Source organism: Thamnophis elegans, chromosome 3, assembly GCF_009769535.1.
Source record: "Thamnophis elegans isolate rThaEle1 chromosome 3, rThaEle1.pri, whole genome shotgun sequence".
In the NCBI taxonomy this organism is placed as follows: Eukaryota; Metazoa; Chordata; class Lepidosauria; order Squamata; family Colubridae; genus Thamnophis; species Thamnophis elegans.
In genome coordinates this window covers 148,205,154-148,220,828 of record NC_045543.1, presented here as the reverse complement: position 1 = coordinate 148,220,828, position 15,675 = coordinate 148,205,154, and the positions used below count along the sequence as shown (strand labels likewise).

Below are 15,675 nucleotides of genomic sequence, written 5' to 3'. Positions count from 1 at the left end.
GAAGACCCTGAGTTGACCTAACAATCATCCAGCTTCTTCACCTCCAGCTATTTTCCCAAGATCTTCCCTTGCAGGATTGGAGATCGCGGGGAACGTCGACCTGGGATGCTGGGTGTCGAGGTTTTCTCCGTTTATACATCACATCCAGTTTTCTCATAATTGCAACCCAAGAGCATGCAAAGAACGCTTACAGGAACTGGGAATGTCCAGTCTAATGAAAAGAAGGACCAGGAGAGACAGGATGGCACCTGTTCCAATGTTTGAGGGGCTCCTACAAAGACCAGGCGGTCAAACTGTTCTCCGAAACACCAAAAGAAAGAATGAGGAGAGAGAATGGATGGAAACTAATAGCAATAGCAGTTAGACTTATATACCGCTTCATAGGGCTTCCAGCCCTCTCTAAGCGGTTTACAGAGTCAGCATATCGCCCCCACAATCTGGGTCCTCATTTTACCCACCTCAGAAGGATGGAAGGCTGAGTCAACCCTGAGCCGGTGAGATTTGAACCGTTGAACTGCTGAACTAGCAGTCAGCTGAAGTGGCCTGCAGTACTGAACTCTACCCACTGCGCCACTTCGGCTCTAACCAAGAAGAGAGGCAGCCTGGAATTAAGGAGACATTTTCCTAATGGTGAGGGCTATCAACCAACGGAAGGACTTATCTCCAGAACTTGTGGGTTTCTCAAAAGAGACTGGAAAACCATTCATGGTATGGAATCTTCTGCTCGAGCAGGGGTTGGACTAGAAGACCCCTAAGGTCCCTTCTGACTCTTACTATGCCATGTTGTATGTTCTAAGTGCACATGTTTATGTGCTTGAAATGGGGCATATTAGGGTAGGTTTAACTGTGAAAGCTGAAGTGTGGAGCTGAGGCAAAACATAGGATGAAGAATTGGGGAACTAGGTAGTTTTAGTCTAACAGCAAAAAGTGGGGCTGGGATGAGATGAGACTTTTAATATTTGAAGGGCTTCCACAAAGAAATGGGGAGGAACTGATTCTCCGAAGCCCCTGAAAGGAGAACAAGAAGCAATGGATGGGAACTAATGAAGGAGAGAAGCAACCTAGAACTAAGGAGAAATTCCCTGACAATAAGGACAATTAACCAGTGGAACGACTGGCCTCCAGAAGTTGTGGGTGCTCCAACACTGGAGGTTTTCAAGAAGAGACTGGACAACCATTGATTTGAAACGGTATAAGGTCTCTGCTTGAGCAGGGGATTGGACTAGATGACCCCCAAGTTCCTTTTCAACCCTGTTACTCTATGTTCCGTGGGCTTCTCTGTGTTTGCCATTCGTAGACTCAGAGAATGCCAGTATGTGCTCTACACGGGGCTGCCCTTGAAGAGTATTCGGCGACTTCAGCTAGTCCAGAATGCGGCCGCGCGAGCGATTGTGGGTGCACCTCGCTTCACCCACATAACACCTATCCTCCGCGAGCTGCACTGGCTACCTGTCGATCTCCGGGTACGCTTCAAGGTGCTACTTGTCACCCATAAAGCCCTTCATGGTAGTGGATCTGGGTACTTGAGAGACCGCCTCCTGCCAATCACTTCCACTCGACCTATTAGATCCCATAGATTAGGCCTCCTCCGAGTCCCATCTGCCGGTCAATGTCGACTGGCAACCACGCGGAGGAGAGCCTTCTCGGTGGCAGCTCCGACCCTATGGAACGATCTCCCCGTGGAGATTCCCTCACCACCCTCCAGACCTTCCACACAGCCCTCAAAATCTGGCTATCCCGTCAGGCCTGGGGCTAAAGACTGTAACCCACCCGAATGGTATGAATGTTGTGTTTTTTAATTATGTATTGTTCTCACATATTAAATGTTTGTTCCCCCCCCCCTTTTCGAGTTGTAAGCCGCCCTGAGTCCCCCCAGGGAAAAGGGCGGCATATAAATAAACTTCTCAAATCTCAAATCTCTCAAACCATGTTTAATCGCCCCCTTCTTTCCCTCCTTCCTCCAGAATAAGATGTTAGAGCCGGTGATAGTCCCTGTGGTCAACTGTGCTTGTCACCCAGACAAATTTGTGGCAAAGGAATCACTGCGGACCCTTCAGTTCCTTTTCCGGTATCTGAATGCTCAAACCTATGGATGGAAAGCTGTCAATCTTATTCCGGTCCTGGGGAAGTATTTTGCTGAAGTACGTCAACCAAATCACATCAAACTAATCCACACACACCCTCTCTCTTCCTCTCCCTCGCTCCCTCCCTTCTCTCTTTTTCTCCCATAAAGATCGCCTGGGTACCATCTGAAGAATTCTAATCTTATCGAAAAGTCTTAGAAATAGTTCAGCAACAACTGTGTTGTTCTCATCTAAAAGAGTGTGTGAGCTTGCAGATGATCATTGAGCCCTTCCAGAGAGCTGGAGAAGTGCCAGATGAGGTGGAAGAGAATGAAGGTTGCCACTCTCTTCAGCTTCACCAAATCACCATCAATCGCTCTCCATATTTATTAAAAATCCAGATTGGTGTTGCTTGATCTCAGACACTTGAAGGTGTGTGGATTTCAACTCTGCCGGCCTGAGAACTCCAGAGGTTGAAGTCCCCACATCTGAAAGCTGCTGAGATTGGGAAACTCTGGTCTCCATCAGTATTTCTCCCTCTTGGCAACTTGAAGAGGTGAGGACTTCAACTCCCAGAACTCTCCAGCTATCATACTGGAGTTGGAGTCCTCACATCTGAAGGCTGCTAAGATGGGAAAACAACCCCCTCGATCACACCATAGAGGTTGGTCTGCAAGCCTTTTACACCCATGGCCAACCTTTGGCCAACCATTGGCATGGCCTTGTTTAGAGCAGTGTTTCTCAACCTTGGCAACTTGAAGATGTCCGGACTTCAACTCCCAGAATTCCCCAGCCAGCATTCGCTGGCTGGGGAATTCTGGGAGTTGAAGTCCGGATATCTTCAAGTTGCCAAGGTTGAGAAACACTGGTCTAGAGAAACAGTTGCCAGACTCCCCTTCCTTTGTCTCGTGAGTGGGAAACTGAGGCAGATCAGATGAAGAGGATGGGAGTTATGAAGCCTTTTATTGTAGGTTTAGTGGATCCCTCCCTGCCTTTCTCTTTAAGGAAACAAAGGAGAATCAAATGTGAGATGTTTTCTCACCTGAAATTTCTGCTCTCAGATTTTGCTCAGCTGACTGTTGTGTGTGTTGCAGTTTGTACTTCTAGGTTCTCACAACACCTCCCACTTCCTAAATGCTATTGGAGGGACTGACACGTTTCTCTTCCTTCGTAGGAGGACATCGAGTTGCGCAACACCTCCATCATCCTTTTTGGCCTGATCTTAAAAGGGCTCAAGGAGACAGAGGGGAATCTGACCGAATCCATCCTGCACAGCCTGATTCCTCTTGTCATCCAGTTGGCTAATAATCGGACCCAAGAGGTGAGTTGAAGGGCAGGATCAACTAAGCTCCTGCTCTCTTCATGCTCCCTTCTCCATGAGACCACGCTGTACCCCCATCTTCACTCAGAGCAACGTGGTTGCATCATATGGACCCTCTGGAGAAGGCAAAGAGATTCTGGATAATCCTCAAGTTGTGAGGTCCTTGCAGGCATTTCCTGACCCAACTAGGTGACAGCATCAGTAGGTTGGAGGGGAGGGTTAGATCTCTGCTTAATGCTCGATCATTTTGATGTGGGTGTAGGTTTTCTGTTGGGTCGTTCTTGGATTAGGGGGTTGTTTTCTTCTTGATGGTACCAATAGAATAGAATCAGGGTTGAATTGTGGGGAATTCTGGCCTTCAGGGGCCCCCTTGCCCTGCCATAGCTTCCTCCCGGGGTGGCTCATCCCCCTTCCCACCCCTGAGCAAGGAGAAGGCTGATTTTCTCTGTAGAAGATGGACAACCTCAGAACCGGCTCCTCTGACGCCTCCTTTCTTCCCTCCGCCCAGATCTCCCGGAACACCCTGACCTCCTGCGTCTCCTTTATGAAGTGGGAGGAAGTTCCAGATAATTTGTTTGACTACGAGATTTACACCAGTCTCCAGAGCATGTATTCCAGTATCTGCTCGGAGGTGGTAAGTAGGAGCCTAGCTGGTTCCTTTTCTTCCGGATTAGAGTATAATATATTTTCTTTTTCTCCTGCCTTTCTTCTTTTGATAAATCATTCAAGATGGTGGACATCCCTAATGCTTCTCCTCCCCCTCCTCCGATTTCCTTCCCAACAACCCTGTGAGGTGGGCTGCCCTGAGGGAGAGGGACTGGACCAAAGTCACTCAGCCAGCTTTCATGCCTAAGGGCAGGACTAGAACTCCCCAAGTCACCCAGGAGCTTTCATGCGAAAGGTGGGACTAGAACTCACAGGCTCCTGGTTTGTTTATCTGATGCCTTAACCACTAGACTAAACTGACTAGAGGGATTCTTCTTGGGTTGTTGCTCCCTCGGGAACACCAGAGGTTCCATGCCACCATGAGGACTAGAAACCTTGCTGATTTGTGGGTTTGAGGATTAGAAATGGCTGTTTGTAGAAAAGGGAAATTATGATGTAGAGGGGGGCAAAATATAAATGTATTTATAAGATCAGAAGCCATTTCCTTATCATCTTTCTTTCCCTTTTCTTTTTCTATTCTTTTTTCTACTATCCACTATTTTTCTTTATTTTCCCCTATGGTTTTAACTTGGATAAAACTGTCTTTAATAACATAAATGTGTATGTGTGTATATAATGCAATATATTTCATTACATATAATATTACATATTAAGGAACCGAGGTGGCGCAGTGGTTAAATGCAGCACTGCAGGTTTCTTCCGCTGACTGCAGTTCTGCAGTTCGGCTGTTCAAATCTCACCAGCTCAGGGTTGACTCAGCCTTCCATCCTTCCGAGGTGGGTAAAATGAGGACCCGGATTGTTGTTGGGGGCAATATGCTGACTCTGTAAACAGCTTAGAGAGGGCTGAAAGCCCTATGAAGCGGTATATAAGTCTAACTGCTATTGCTATTGCTACACTATATAATGTAATAATATTATATTGTATTGCATTGTATAATAGTCCAGTCCAGTCACATCCAGGGTAGCATAATAATATTGTTTAGTATAATAAAATATAGTAATAATATAGTTTAGTAGAGTAGGATACAATCCAATATGTAAGATATTGTTACTGAGGACATGAGGACTAGAAACCTTAGAAAGAAAAAAAGAGGAAGCTACATAGCTCATTGCCTTGTTTGTGGCCTTGTGTTCCCCAGATCGTTCGATGCAAGGAAAACCTGCCGGAAATGTTGGAGCAGATGCTGGAATTCCTGAAGAGCCGGAATTCTTTCTCCCGAGAGGCAGCTGCCATCTTAATTGGTAACCTCAAATGCAAACTCTGGAAGGAAGGGAGGAAAAACCAGGGCAGGCGGGCGGCCTAAGGCCAGGCATGCTGACCATTATTATACACACACACACACACACACACACAACCACACACACACGGCCCCCTTTCTTAAGGGCATAACTGCGGTTGTTAAGTGAGTCGTGTGGTTGTTAAGTGAATCTGGCTTCCTTCCGGAGTTTGCTCGCCCAACGGTTGCAAAAAGTGATCAGGTGACCCCGCCCCACAAGACTCTGCAACCATCATAAATAGGAGTAAGTTTGCCAAGCGTCCGAATTTTTTTTAACTATATATTTTTTTTATTTTCAAAACAAACATACAAATCCTCCTTCTTTACATACTGTAGAAAGTGTATCAGTTGATTACAAAAGGCTTTTGTGCATCTCTTCCACCGTCATCAAGTATAATTCACTTTAACTCTAGTATCTTAACTCAGATGTTTATTCATATTACCATAATGGTAATGATACCATTATCATACCTCCACTTTTATTTGACTATTATTGTTTAAAAGTCCTCCATCATAAGATATACCAACATTTAATAGGTAACCACATACTGGCATTTCATTTACTTACTTATAAAATCCTCCATTAACACTAAATCCTCATATCCTATTCTAGCTAAATATCCATAATATTTAATAACAAAATTTTCTAACCCTCCTTTCCAAATCCCTGTTTACAATTTACATCCAGTTCCTTATATTATACATACATACATACATACATACATACATACATACATACATACATACACACACACACACACACACACACATACATACACACACACACACAAAAATTATTAGCATTATCCTTTATTTATTTGACTATTTCCTATACCATAACATTTTCCCCCTAATAATCAAAACTTAACTGTGTCTAATTTTAGATCTTTTTATTGTTATTATTATTAATCTTTATATATAGTCCAAAAGGATTTCTAGCCTCCCCTTCACGGGTATCATTCAATATTCATATCCAATTATTGCTTATCATAACACTACACATTGTATACATTACTATCATTATCATTTTTTTATTTAACTGTACCTATTGTCACTAAATTTAACTAGGTTTAGCTAGTTTTAAATTATACTCTTCCATCTAACAACCTGTATCTTTCCAGTACCAAAACAATCTAATATCTTCTGCCATTTGTGGAACCAGTACTCCAAACATCCTCTTAATCAAATCTGTATGGACTCCTCTTAGCAACTCCTTGCTTGTAAGATCTCTCATGTACTCTTGATGCCCTCTTTCTGTTTCCTTGTTCAGCTTGTCTTGTGTTATCAAATATTTTGCAGATAGGATTTCATAGTCCATAAATTCTTTAATTATTTCTTCTTCTTCTATATCTTGCCCTTTGAAATAAATTTCCCCTCTATTTAATTCCTTTTTCAATATTCCATTCTTTCTTTTTTCAGAAATAAACCAATTGCCATAAATATCAACAAGTTTAATCTCTTTATATTCATCTTCCATTTCGGGTTTTTGAGTTTCAATCGCCTCATTTTGCATTTGAAATCCATCCTCAGTTTTTTCATCATATTTTATTGTTAAATGCTCCAAGTATTCCAATTTTCTCTCAATTCTTTTCCTCTGTATTTAATAATTTTTGCAGTTCTGAAAATATTCCTTGCAAGTTCAGAGCCCCTACGTTGTCTGCCATATTCATACACAGTTGCTTTCGCTTAGAAGGTCAACAAGATTAAAACATACATTCACAAAGACCGCTGTTTTTCGCAAAGAATGCTGCTCTCAGCTCTCTGTGAACAAAAACAAACTTCAAAGGGACAACTGTGGGCTCTTATCTGATTGTATCCAAACAACCAAGCAGTAAACCTTGCAATGCCGAAGTCAAAGCAATCCGTGAGAGAGAGAATAAGAATGTTCCGTCTTTGAATACACAAAAACTCCGATCAGCCTCTGAGGTCAGGATTTTTTTTGTATCTCTTTTGTATATCAAATTAAACATTTCTTTTTAAATGACTTTAAAAAGAAATACCCACAACGATAAAAGAGGAAAAAATTAATCTGTAGCTTACAGAAAGTCACAAAGAAAGATTAGAAGAAGAAAACTTAATCCATCCATTTGAAAAAGGTTTGCTTAGATTCAATCCATGTAAATAACATTTAAAAAGTAAGATAACTACTGTCCAAAACCATTTCAAAATTCAAATTTGCCGCTAAGTTCTTCTATTATTTGATTTAAATTGGTTTTTAAGTTTTATAGGCAGTCCCTTTTTTTTTTTTAGAACAATAAAAATTCCTAACCAGCTGTAAACACTTTCTTTTTCCACATCATTTTGGAGCCGCCCTGACTTTGTTAGCCTTTTGACTGGATTTTTTGTCACTGGCTTGAAGATCTTTTCTTGCTTCCTTTGGAGATTTTGCGATATCCCCGAGATCAACAAGACATAATCTTCCTATTCACCATCTCTTCGGGATAGTTTAGGTCCGTTGGGACCCCCCAGTGACAAAAGTGTCGACTGTGATCTCAGAGCATTGAGATCGCACGTTGTCTCATAGCGACTTCGGCCCCTCCTCTCCCCAAGGGCCAAATTTTGATCCTGTGGTTGTTTGATGGAATGAAATATTGGATGACTGTCAGCCTTCGTCCTTCTTTCCATCCGATCTCTAGACAGACCCTGTCCTGTAAAGTCCCAAAGCGACTCTTCCAAGTATAAGCAAAAGAATTCTGTATTTTCTTTCTTGAATCAGTTGATCTAGCTGTTTCTGCCAACTCTACCAACCTTTTCTTTGCATGTGTCTAGGCTGCTGCGCAGAATACATGACACGGGATGTGGTGACTTCTAAACAAATCGAAGAAGTTTTCCTGGGTGAGTTTCAAAGTTCCCTCGCTTGAAGCGGAGACTTTCTCTCCAGAAGCTCTGTTGCTGATCAGAGTTGGTTCTCAAGGTGGATCCCAAGAATCATTTCTTTTCTGGATTCCTTCCAGGTCTCCGGGATCTGCAAGAGGATCGTGAAGCCTCCGTGGCTCAGGCTGCAGCTGAGTCCATGGAAGTAATCTTCCGGCAGTGCGGCCATCGAATCAACCCGGATCTCATTAGCAGCCAGCTCCTCTCCAAAGTCATCCGGAGCATCTCAGTGACCAAACTATCATAGTTAAATAGTTTAATCCTTTACTTTATTTTCTTGGCACCCCGTACAACAAAGTTGTGCCTTCTTCAGCATATATTATACATTAAAAATAAAACTATACAATTGTATAGAACTGTACATTCTATACAATGAAATTGAAAACTCCTGATATTGCGTTTCTGTTGCCCTCTACAGTAGAATTCAGGATAGCAATAGCAATAGCAGTAGACTTATATACCGCTTCATAGGGCTTTCAGCCCTCTCTAAGCGGTTTACAGAGAGTCAGCATATTGCCCCCAACAATCTGGGTCCTCATTTTACCCACCTCGGAAGGATGGAAGGCTGAGTCAACCCTGAGCCGGTGGGATTTGAACCGCTGAACTGCTGATCTAGCAGTAGCCTGCACTGCTGCATTTAACCACTGCGCCACCTCGGCTCTTAGTTACTGCTCTGGGATGGAAGCTCTTTTTCAGTCCACTTGTCCTTCTTTTTATTGTCCTGTACCGTCTGCCAGATGGTAATAGTTCCAAAAAAATGGGTGCCCAGGAGGAGATGGATTTTTAAGGGTGTTTGGAACTTTCTTAAGGCAGCAGGAGCTATAAAGCTCTTCCAAAGAGGGGAGGGGGCAACCAATGACCCTCTGGGCATCTCAGCTGGTCTTTTGGGAAAGGGAGGAAGCGTGAAGATAATTCCTATGTAGTGAAAGACCATGAAGGAACGTCATGGAAACAGGACTTGGCAGGGAGATTAGTAACTCATAGGTACCTGATTGGCTGTTGACTGACGAGGGGCCCCTTTCCTGGGCTTCAATCATTTCCCTGGTTGTTTTTGTACCTGTTCGGCCAACAATGTTAGTTGCTGCGAAATTGAATGCATGTCCTTCTTCATTGCAATGTGAGGCTACCAATGAGTTTAGAAAATGTCGATTGGTTTCTATTTAACCACAACCTTAACACGGAATGTAGCTTTCGAGATGCTTCTGAGAGCATGTAGCTAATTCTTACATTGTGAAGGATCACGAAGGAGCATTGTGGAAACGGGACCTGGCAGGGAGATTTTGGAAACAGAGAAAGCTAGGACAATTTTATTTCAGAGAGAGGAAGCTACGAGAAGGTCCCAGAGCCACAGGTGCCAATGGAGAAGGGTGGTGGCCACCATCAACCACCAATGATGTCTGGGACATCTCCACGCTTGGTTGTCTTCCAGCAGAAATTGGAGCACATAGAGTAGGGCAGATGCCGAGAGCTGAACACTCCCCTGGGGGCAGATCTAGCAGCCTCCAAAAAGATTCTCCTTATTATCCACATAGATGGAGCATTGAATCAAAGCCTCCAGGAAAACCTCTGGATCCCACATGGCCTCTTCCCATGGGCCGTGATCGCCTTTGGAAAGGATGTGACGTTTGTCAACTTAGTTGGTTAAGCCAGAAAGGGAGCTTAGCCCCGATCCCCTCCTCATATCAGTTACAGGGAGGCCTCTCAACGTTCAGCTGTGAATGAGCCCAGTGTTACAGGTGGTAAGTTGCGTCGGTCATAAACCAGGTCACCCTGAGTCCCTGATCGATTTTATGACCTTTGAATGAATTAAGGGAGTTGTTCAAAAATAAACATTGTAAATAATGACATATTCATGTGACTCTCATAGGCGAAATAGAATACAAGAAGAAATCTAGAGTAGAGCTGGAAGGAACCCCGGAGGTCTTCTAGTCCAGTCCCTGCTCAAGTAGGAGAACCTATCATATTTTTTGGAGTATAAGACACACCTTTTTTCCTCAAAAAAGAGGCTGAAAATCTGGGTGTGTCTTATACACCGAATACAGCATTTTTTGCCTCCCGAAGCCCCGCCCCTTCACCAAAATGGCCCTGCATACCCTTATGGAGGCTTTCAGAGAGCTCCTGGGGGCTGGGAAGGGCAGAAATGAGCAAAAAACATGCTGCTTTTTGCCCCCCCAGCCCCCAGCAGCACTCTATAAGCCTTCATAAGGCTATCCATACAATTTGTTTGACAAAAAACAGGCCCGTTTTTGGCTTGCTTTTGCCTCCCCCCCCCAGAAGCACTCTGCAAGCCCCACCCCTCAAGACTATTCATGCTTTTTTTGGGGGGGGGGAAACAGGCTTGTTTTTGTGAGATTTGCAGAATGCAAAAACTTTTCTTTTCTTTTTGGAAAGCTCTAACTGATCGATGAGAATTACATTGATCAAGTGCTGTGCCAGCAGAAACACCTGCCTATCTACTGTATTTCTCTCTATCTCTATTTCTCTCACTTTCTATCCCTCTACCTACCTACCTACCTACCTACACACACACACACACACACACACACACACACTCTCCCTACCTTTCTACTGTATTTCTCTCTCTTTCTCTCTCTCTATCCTCTACCTACCTACACACACTCTCTCTCCTTCCTTACCTACTGTATTTCTCACTCTCTCTCTCTCCCTTTACCTAACTAACTAACTACTCTCTCTCTCCCTACTTATCTACTGTATTTCTCTCTATTTCACTCTCTCTATCCCTCTACTTACCTACCAACCTATCTACTCTCTCTCTCTCCCTACCTATCTATTATATTTCTCTCTATCTCTATTTCTCTCTCTCTATCCCACTATCTACCTACCTACCTACAAACACACACTCTCTCTATTTCTCTCTCCCTCTCTATCCCACTATCTACCCACCTACTTTTTTAAAATTTGCCTCTTCGAAACCTTGGTGCGTCTTATACTCTGGTGCGTCTTATACTCCGAAAAATATGGTATATCATTTCAGACAAATAGCTGCCCAGTCTCTTCTCTTTTTTTGGCCATTTTTTTATTTTTTATTCGCTTACATACCATTGTAAGTATACTTTCAAATAATTGTTATTCTTTTTTATATTTGTCATTCTTATACATTATGCTATTTAATAGGTTATAATATATAGTTTGGGTTGCTTTATTTACCATCCCTTCCACCTCTTGTAACACCACCTTATTTGCCCTTTCTTTTCTCCCTCCCTCCCTTCTCTACTTCCTTCCTTCCTTCTCTCCTTCCCCTTCCTTCTTCCCTTACCTCTCCCCTACTCCTACTCTTCCCCTTCCCCTTCCTACGCTCTCTCCTTCTCTTTCTCTCCCTTCCACCTTTCTCTCCTTACCTCTTTCTTCTGTCCCTCCTCTTCCTCTCCTCCTCTGTGCCGACTGGTGACTACGCGGAGGAGAGCCTTCTCAGTAGCAGCTCCGACCCTTTGGAACGATCTCCCTGTAGAGATTCGCACCCTCACCACAGTCCAGAGCTTCCGCACAGCCCTTAAGATCTGGCTATCCCGTCAGGCCTGGGGATAAGATTTGCATACACCCCACCCGAATGTTGAATGAATGTTGTGTTTTATTGCTATTATTATTTGTATTCACATATTATTTTACGTTTTGTCTTGCACCCCCTTCCCATGAGTTGTAAGCTGCCCTGAGTCCCCTCAGGGAAAAGGGCGGCCTATAAGTGACAATAAAATACTAAATACTAAAAATACTAAAATACTCTCTCCCTTTCTTTTTCTGTTGTTGTAGGTATCTCTTTCAAATCTCAGTTTATGTTTCCTTGGGATGGTATTTCCGCAAACCCAAATATAATTTGGTATCATTTCTTATTCCCTTACCTTCGCTAATCTATCCTGACTATGTTTTTCCCCTTTATATCTTGCTCTTGAATATATACTTGTATATTTAATATTTTCTTTTCTGTTTTCCCCATCTTCCCCCCCTTTTCATTTAATAGTGCATTGCCTGGGTTCTGTATCTTCTCCTTACTTTCTTTTCTAGCTCATTCATTTACATACATACATACATACATACATACATACATACATACCAATATCATATTGAGGTTGTCAATTGCCATAAAAGGTAGTACTGACATGTTAGAAATGCTGAAACATTGTTTTGTTTTGATTGTTGACAAGTAGTTTTGAAAAAACATTGGGTTGCTATTGTTTGTGAAATGGAAGGCTGTGACAGGTTCTCAAGCATGCTTTAAGCAACATGCCATGACTGAATTTTTGAGTGCTGAAGTCGCTTCAACTGAAATTCACTGCTGAAAGCAGCTTCTTTATGGTGATGATTATGTTGCCATAAGTATAATTATTGCTGGGCCAAAAATATAAATATGGTGAACCAGAAAGAGCTGATTTGTATGATCAAAAATGAAGTGAATGTTGCAATAACATCATCAAGCTGATGAATTAATTCAGGGCAATTAAATCACTCAAAGGGAGATGCTGCCAATCTTGGTATTTCACAGGAATATGTGAGACATAGTATTCTTCAATATCAGCAGTACAGTTGTGTGCACAGTGACAAAGTATTCTTACTGACAATGACAAACTGCTTTATGATGTCATTTTATGATTTTGAAACATTTTGTACATTTTTCTGTGTACAACAATAATATTTATACATTTGTTTTTAAAAGGGTCCTGTTAGGAGGGCTATGTCATTAATTTTGGAGGATGACTTGCTTTTAAATACTTCAAAATAATCTTGTGTCTTTCATTTGTAAATATTTAAAATTTCTATACAAGTCCCTCCACCAAAATATGTATTTTATATTCTAATGAGATACAAGTAACAAATCTAGTATTAATGTTTGCCATACCATGGGAATTAAATATGTATTGTCTGATGAGATTAATTTCACATTACTTGTCACTTTAAATAAACAAAAATAAAAACATAATGTAGTATTTATAGTGAACAGAAGCGTAACAGAACCATTTAAAATCGCGAAAGGTGCAAGACAGGGTTGCCCCCTAAGACCATTATTGTTTATTATAACCTTGGAATTATTGTTGAATAAAATACGGAGATCAGATGATTTACAGGGAATCAAGATTAGGCATCAAGAATATAGACTACGTGTATTTGCGGATGACTTGATTATAACTTTAATCCAACCAGAGAAATCTATCAAGGTTTTAATGAATATGATTAATCAATATGGCCAAGTATCTGGGTTCAAAATAAACCTAGGAAAAACAAAGATGCTAGTTAAAAATATGAACATTAATCAAAGGGAAGACTTAGAAAAAATAACAGGATGTGAAATAGTTAAAAAGGCTAAATATCTAGGAGTTTACATCTCAACCTCAAACGGAAAATTATGTAAGTATAATTATGAGCCACTATAGCATAGTATACAGGCAGAGATGAAAAATTGGGAAAAACTACAATTATCTTTGTTGGGAAGAATAGCAGCAGTGAAAATGAATGTCTTGCCTAAGTTCCTATTTCTTTTTCAAATGATACCAATACTTAAAAAGATGCAAATTTGCTTGAATGGCAGAAGGGTATTAGTAAATTTGTATGAACAGGGAAAAAGCTGAGAATAAAACTTAAAATAATGCAAGATGTACGTGAGAGAGGAGGCTTGAAAATGCCAAATTTAAAACTATACTACGAAGCAGTAGTTTTATCAATAATCAGTGACTGGATCAACTCAACAGAGGATAGGATACTTAACATCGAAGGGCATGATTTGGTATACGGTTGGCATGCTTATCTGATATATGACAAGAAGTTGGATAAGAATTTTAAAAATCCTGTTTTAAGGAATGCTCTATTGCGTGTCTGGAAAAAATATCAACATAAACTAAATGATAAGATACCTATGTGGGCAATTCCCAGACATGCAATAGAGAACATAAGTATAGCACAAAAACAGGATGTAACTACATATAGACAGCTTCTTACTATATAGAAAGAGGTGTATTACAGCTAAAACCCTTGAATGTACTAAAAGAGGAAAAGGTAATCCAAACATGGTTTCAGTATGGACAGTTACAGGCCAGATGGGAAAAAGGTCAGAAAATTGGTATTACACAAAATGAGGACAACCTACTAAAACAAATTAAGGATCAAAGTCAATTGCACATAAAAAGGTTACATAATATATTGATAGAAATGGATTCTGAAACAGAATTAGTTAAAGACCGTATGACAAAGTGGGCACAAAATTTTGAAGAACCAATAATGCTGGATACATGGGAAATGATATGGGTAAGAAATGTAAAATTCACACAAGCCCAAAATCTGAGAGAGAACTTTTATAAGATGTTTTAAAGATGGCATTTAGATCCTAAAAAACTGGCTAGCATGTATCCAAATTTACAACCTAAACGCTGGAGATGTGATTGTGTTGATGCTACATATTACCATATATGGTGGACTTGTAAAAAGGTTAAAACATTCTGGATAAAAATATGGTGGATTATGCAAAATATTTTTAAAAAGAGGATAAAGTTTACCCCTCAATTATTATTCTTAGGTATAACTACTGATTGTACTGTTATAGAGAATAACTTGATTTTGTACCTAACAACGGCAGCAAGACTGTTGGTGGCGCAATACTGGAAGAAGGAAGATTTGCCTACTATTCAAGAATGGACATTAAAAGTAACAAACTTAGCAGAGATGGCTAAAATATCAGCATATCTTAAGGATCACTCAGATGAGAAATATAAACTGGAGTGGAGAAGATGGATTGACTATATTCAAAATAAATACGGGACTAAGAAATTCCAGATAGTTTATGACTGAAAAAGCGAGGAATGATGTAATCTGTATAGAGTTAGCCTAACAAAAGAGGAGTTAAAGCACAAATGAAAGACGATACTAACTTTCTTTTAGTTTATTTTAGAATATGATTGTTGAACAATATGATTGTTATACCCTGTATTTGCTCAGGGAAGTCGGGGGGGGGGGGAAGGTTGGGTGGGGGTTGGGTGGGGAGGGGGGGGACAGGAGGTAAATATTTGTAAAAGCTTTTTAAAAATTTTCAATAAAAAAAATAACATTGATAAAAAAAGATTTTGGAAGAGTCTTTCTATTCAGTTTTTGTGTGTGTGTTTTATAGTCCATATTGTGATGTGCAATTCCATTAAAATCTCCCATCATACAAATATTAATATAATCAAATTCAATTTTCATGTGTGATTTTCTATAAAATTCATCTTGGTTGTCATCAGGAGCATAAATTACTACTAAAAGTATTTTCTTATTATTGTCCATAATTTCCACCATCAAAATTCTTCCATCATCATCTGTGTAGATTTGTTCCGCTGGGATTGTATCTTTGATATACGAAACCACTCCTCTTTTCTTACATCTTGGCAACGCAGTAAATATTTTCCCTAATTTTGGCTGCACCAGTATTTGTTCATGTTGCTTTTTAATATGTACTTCTTGTAGGCAGATTATGTCCAATTTTAATTTCTCTA

General features: G+C 40.9%; 1 protein-coding gene across 1 annotated transcript in view; it reads left to right on the top strand.

The window, feature by feature from the left end:
* LOC116506266 (maestro heat-like repeat family member 5) overlaps positions 1-8,450 on the top strand; it is a 34,164-nt gene extending 25,714 nt beyond the window's left edge. Inside the window, exons 21-27 of the mRNA XM_032213913.1 lie at positions 1,965-2,141; positions 3,238-3,384; positions 3,473-3,538; positions 3,893-4,018; positions 5,192-5,294; positions 8,099-8,164; positions 8,284-8,450. Coding sequence (XP_032069804.1) covers positions 1,965-2,141; positions 3,238-3,384; positions 3,473-3,538; positions 3,893-4,018; positions 5,192-5,294; positions 8,099-8,164; positions 8,284-8,450 — 852 coding nt within the window. The remainder of the gene's footprint in view (positions 1-1,964; positions 2,142-3,237; positions 3,385-3,472; positions 3,539-3,892; positions 4,019-5,191; positions 5,295-8,098; positions 8,165-8,283) is intronic.
* The last annotated feature ends 7,225 nt before the right edge of the window (positions 8,451-15,675 follow it).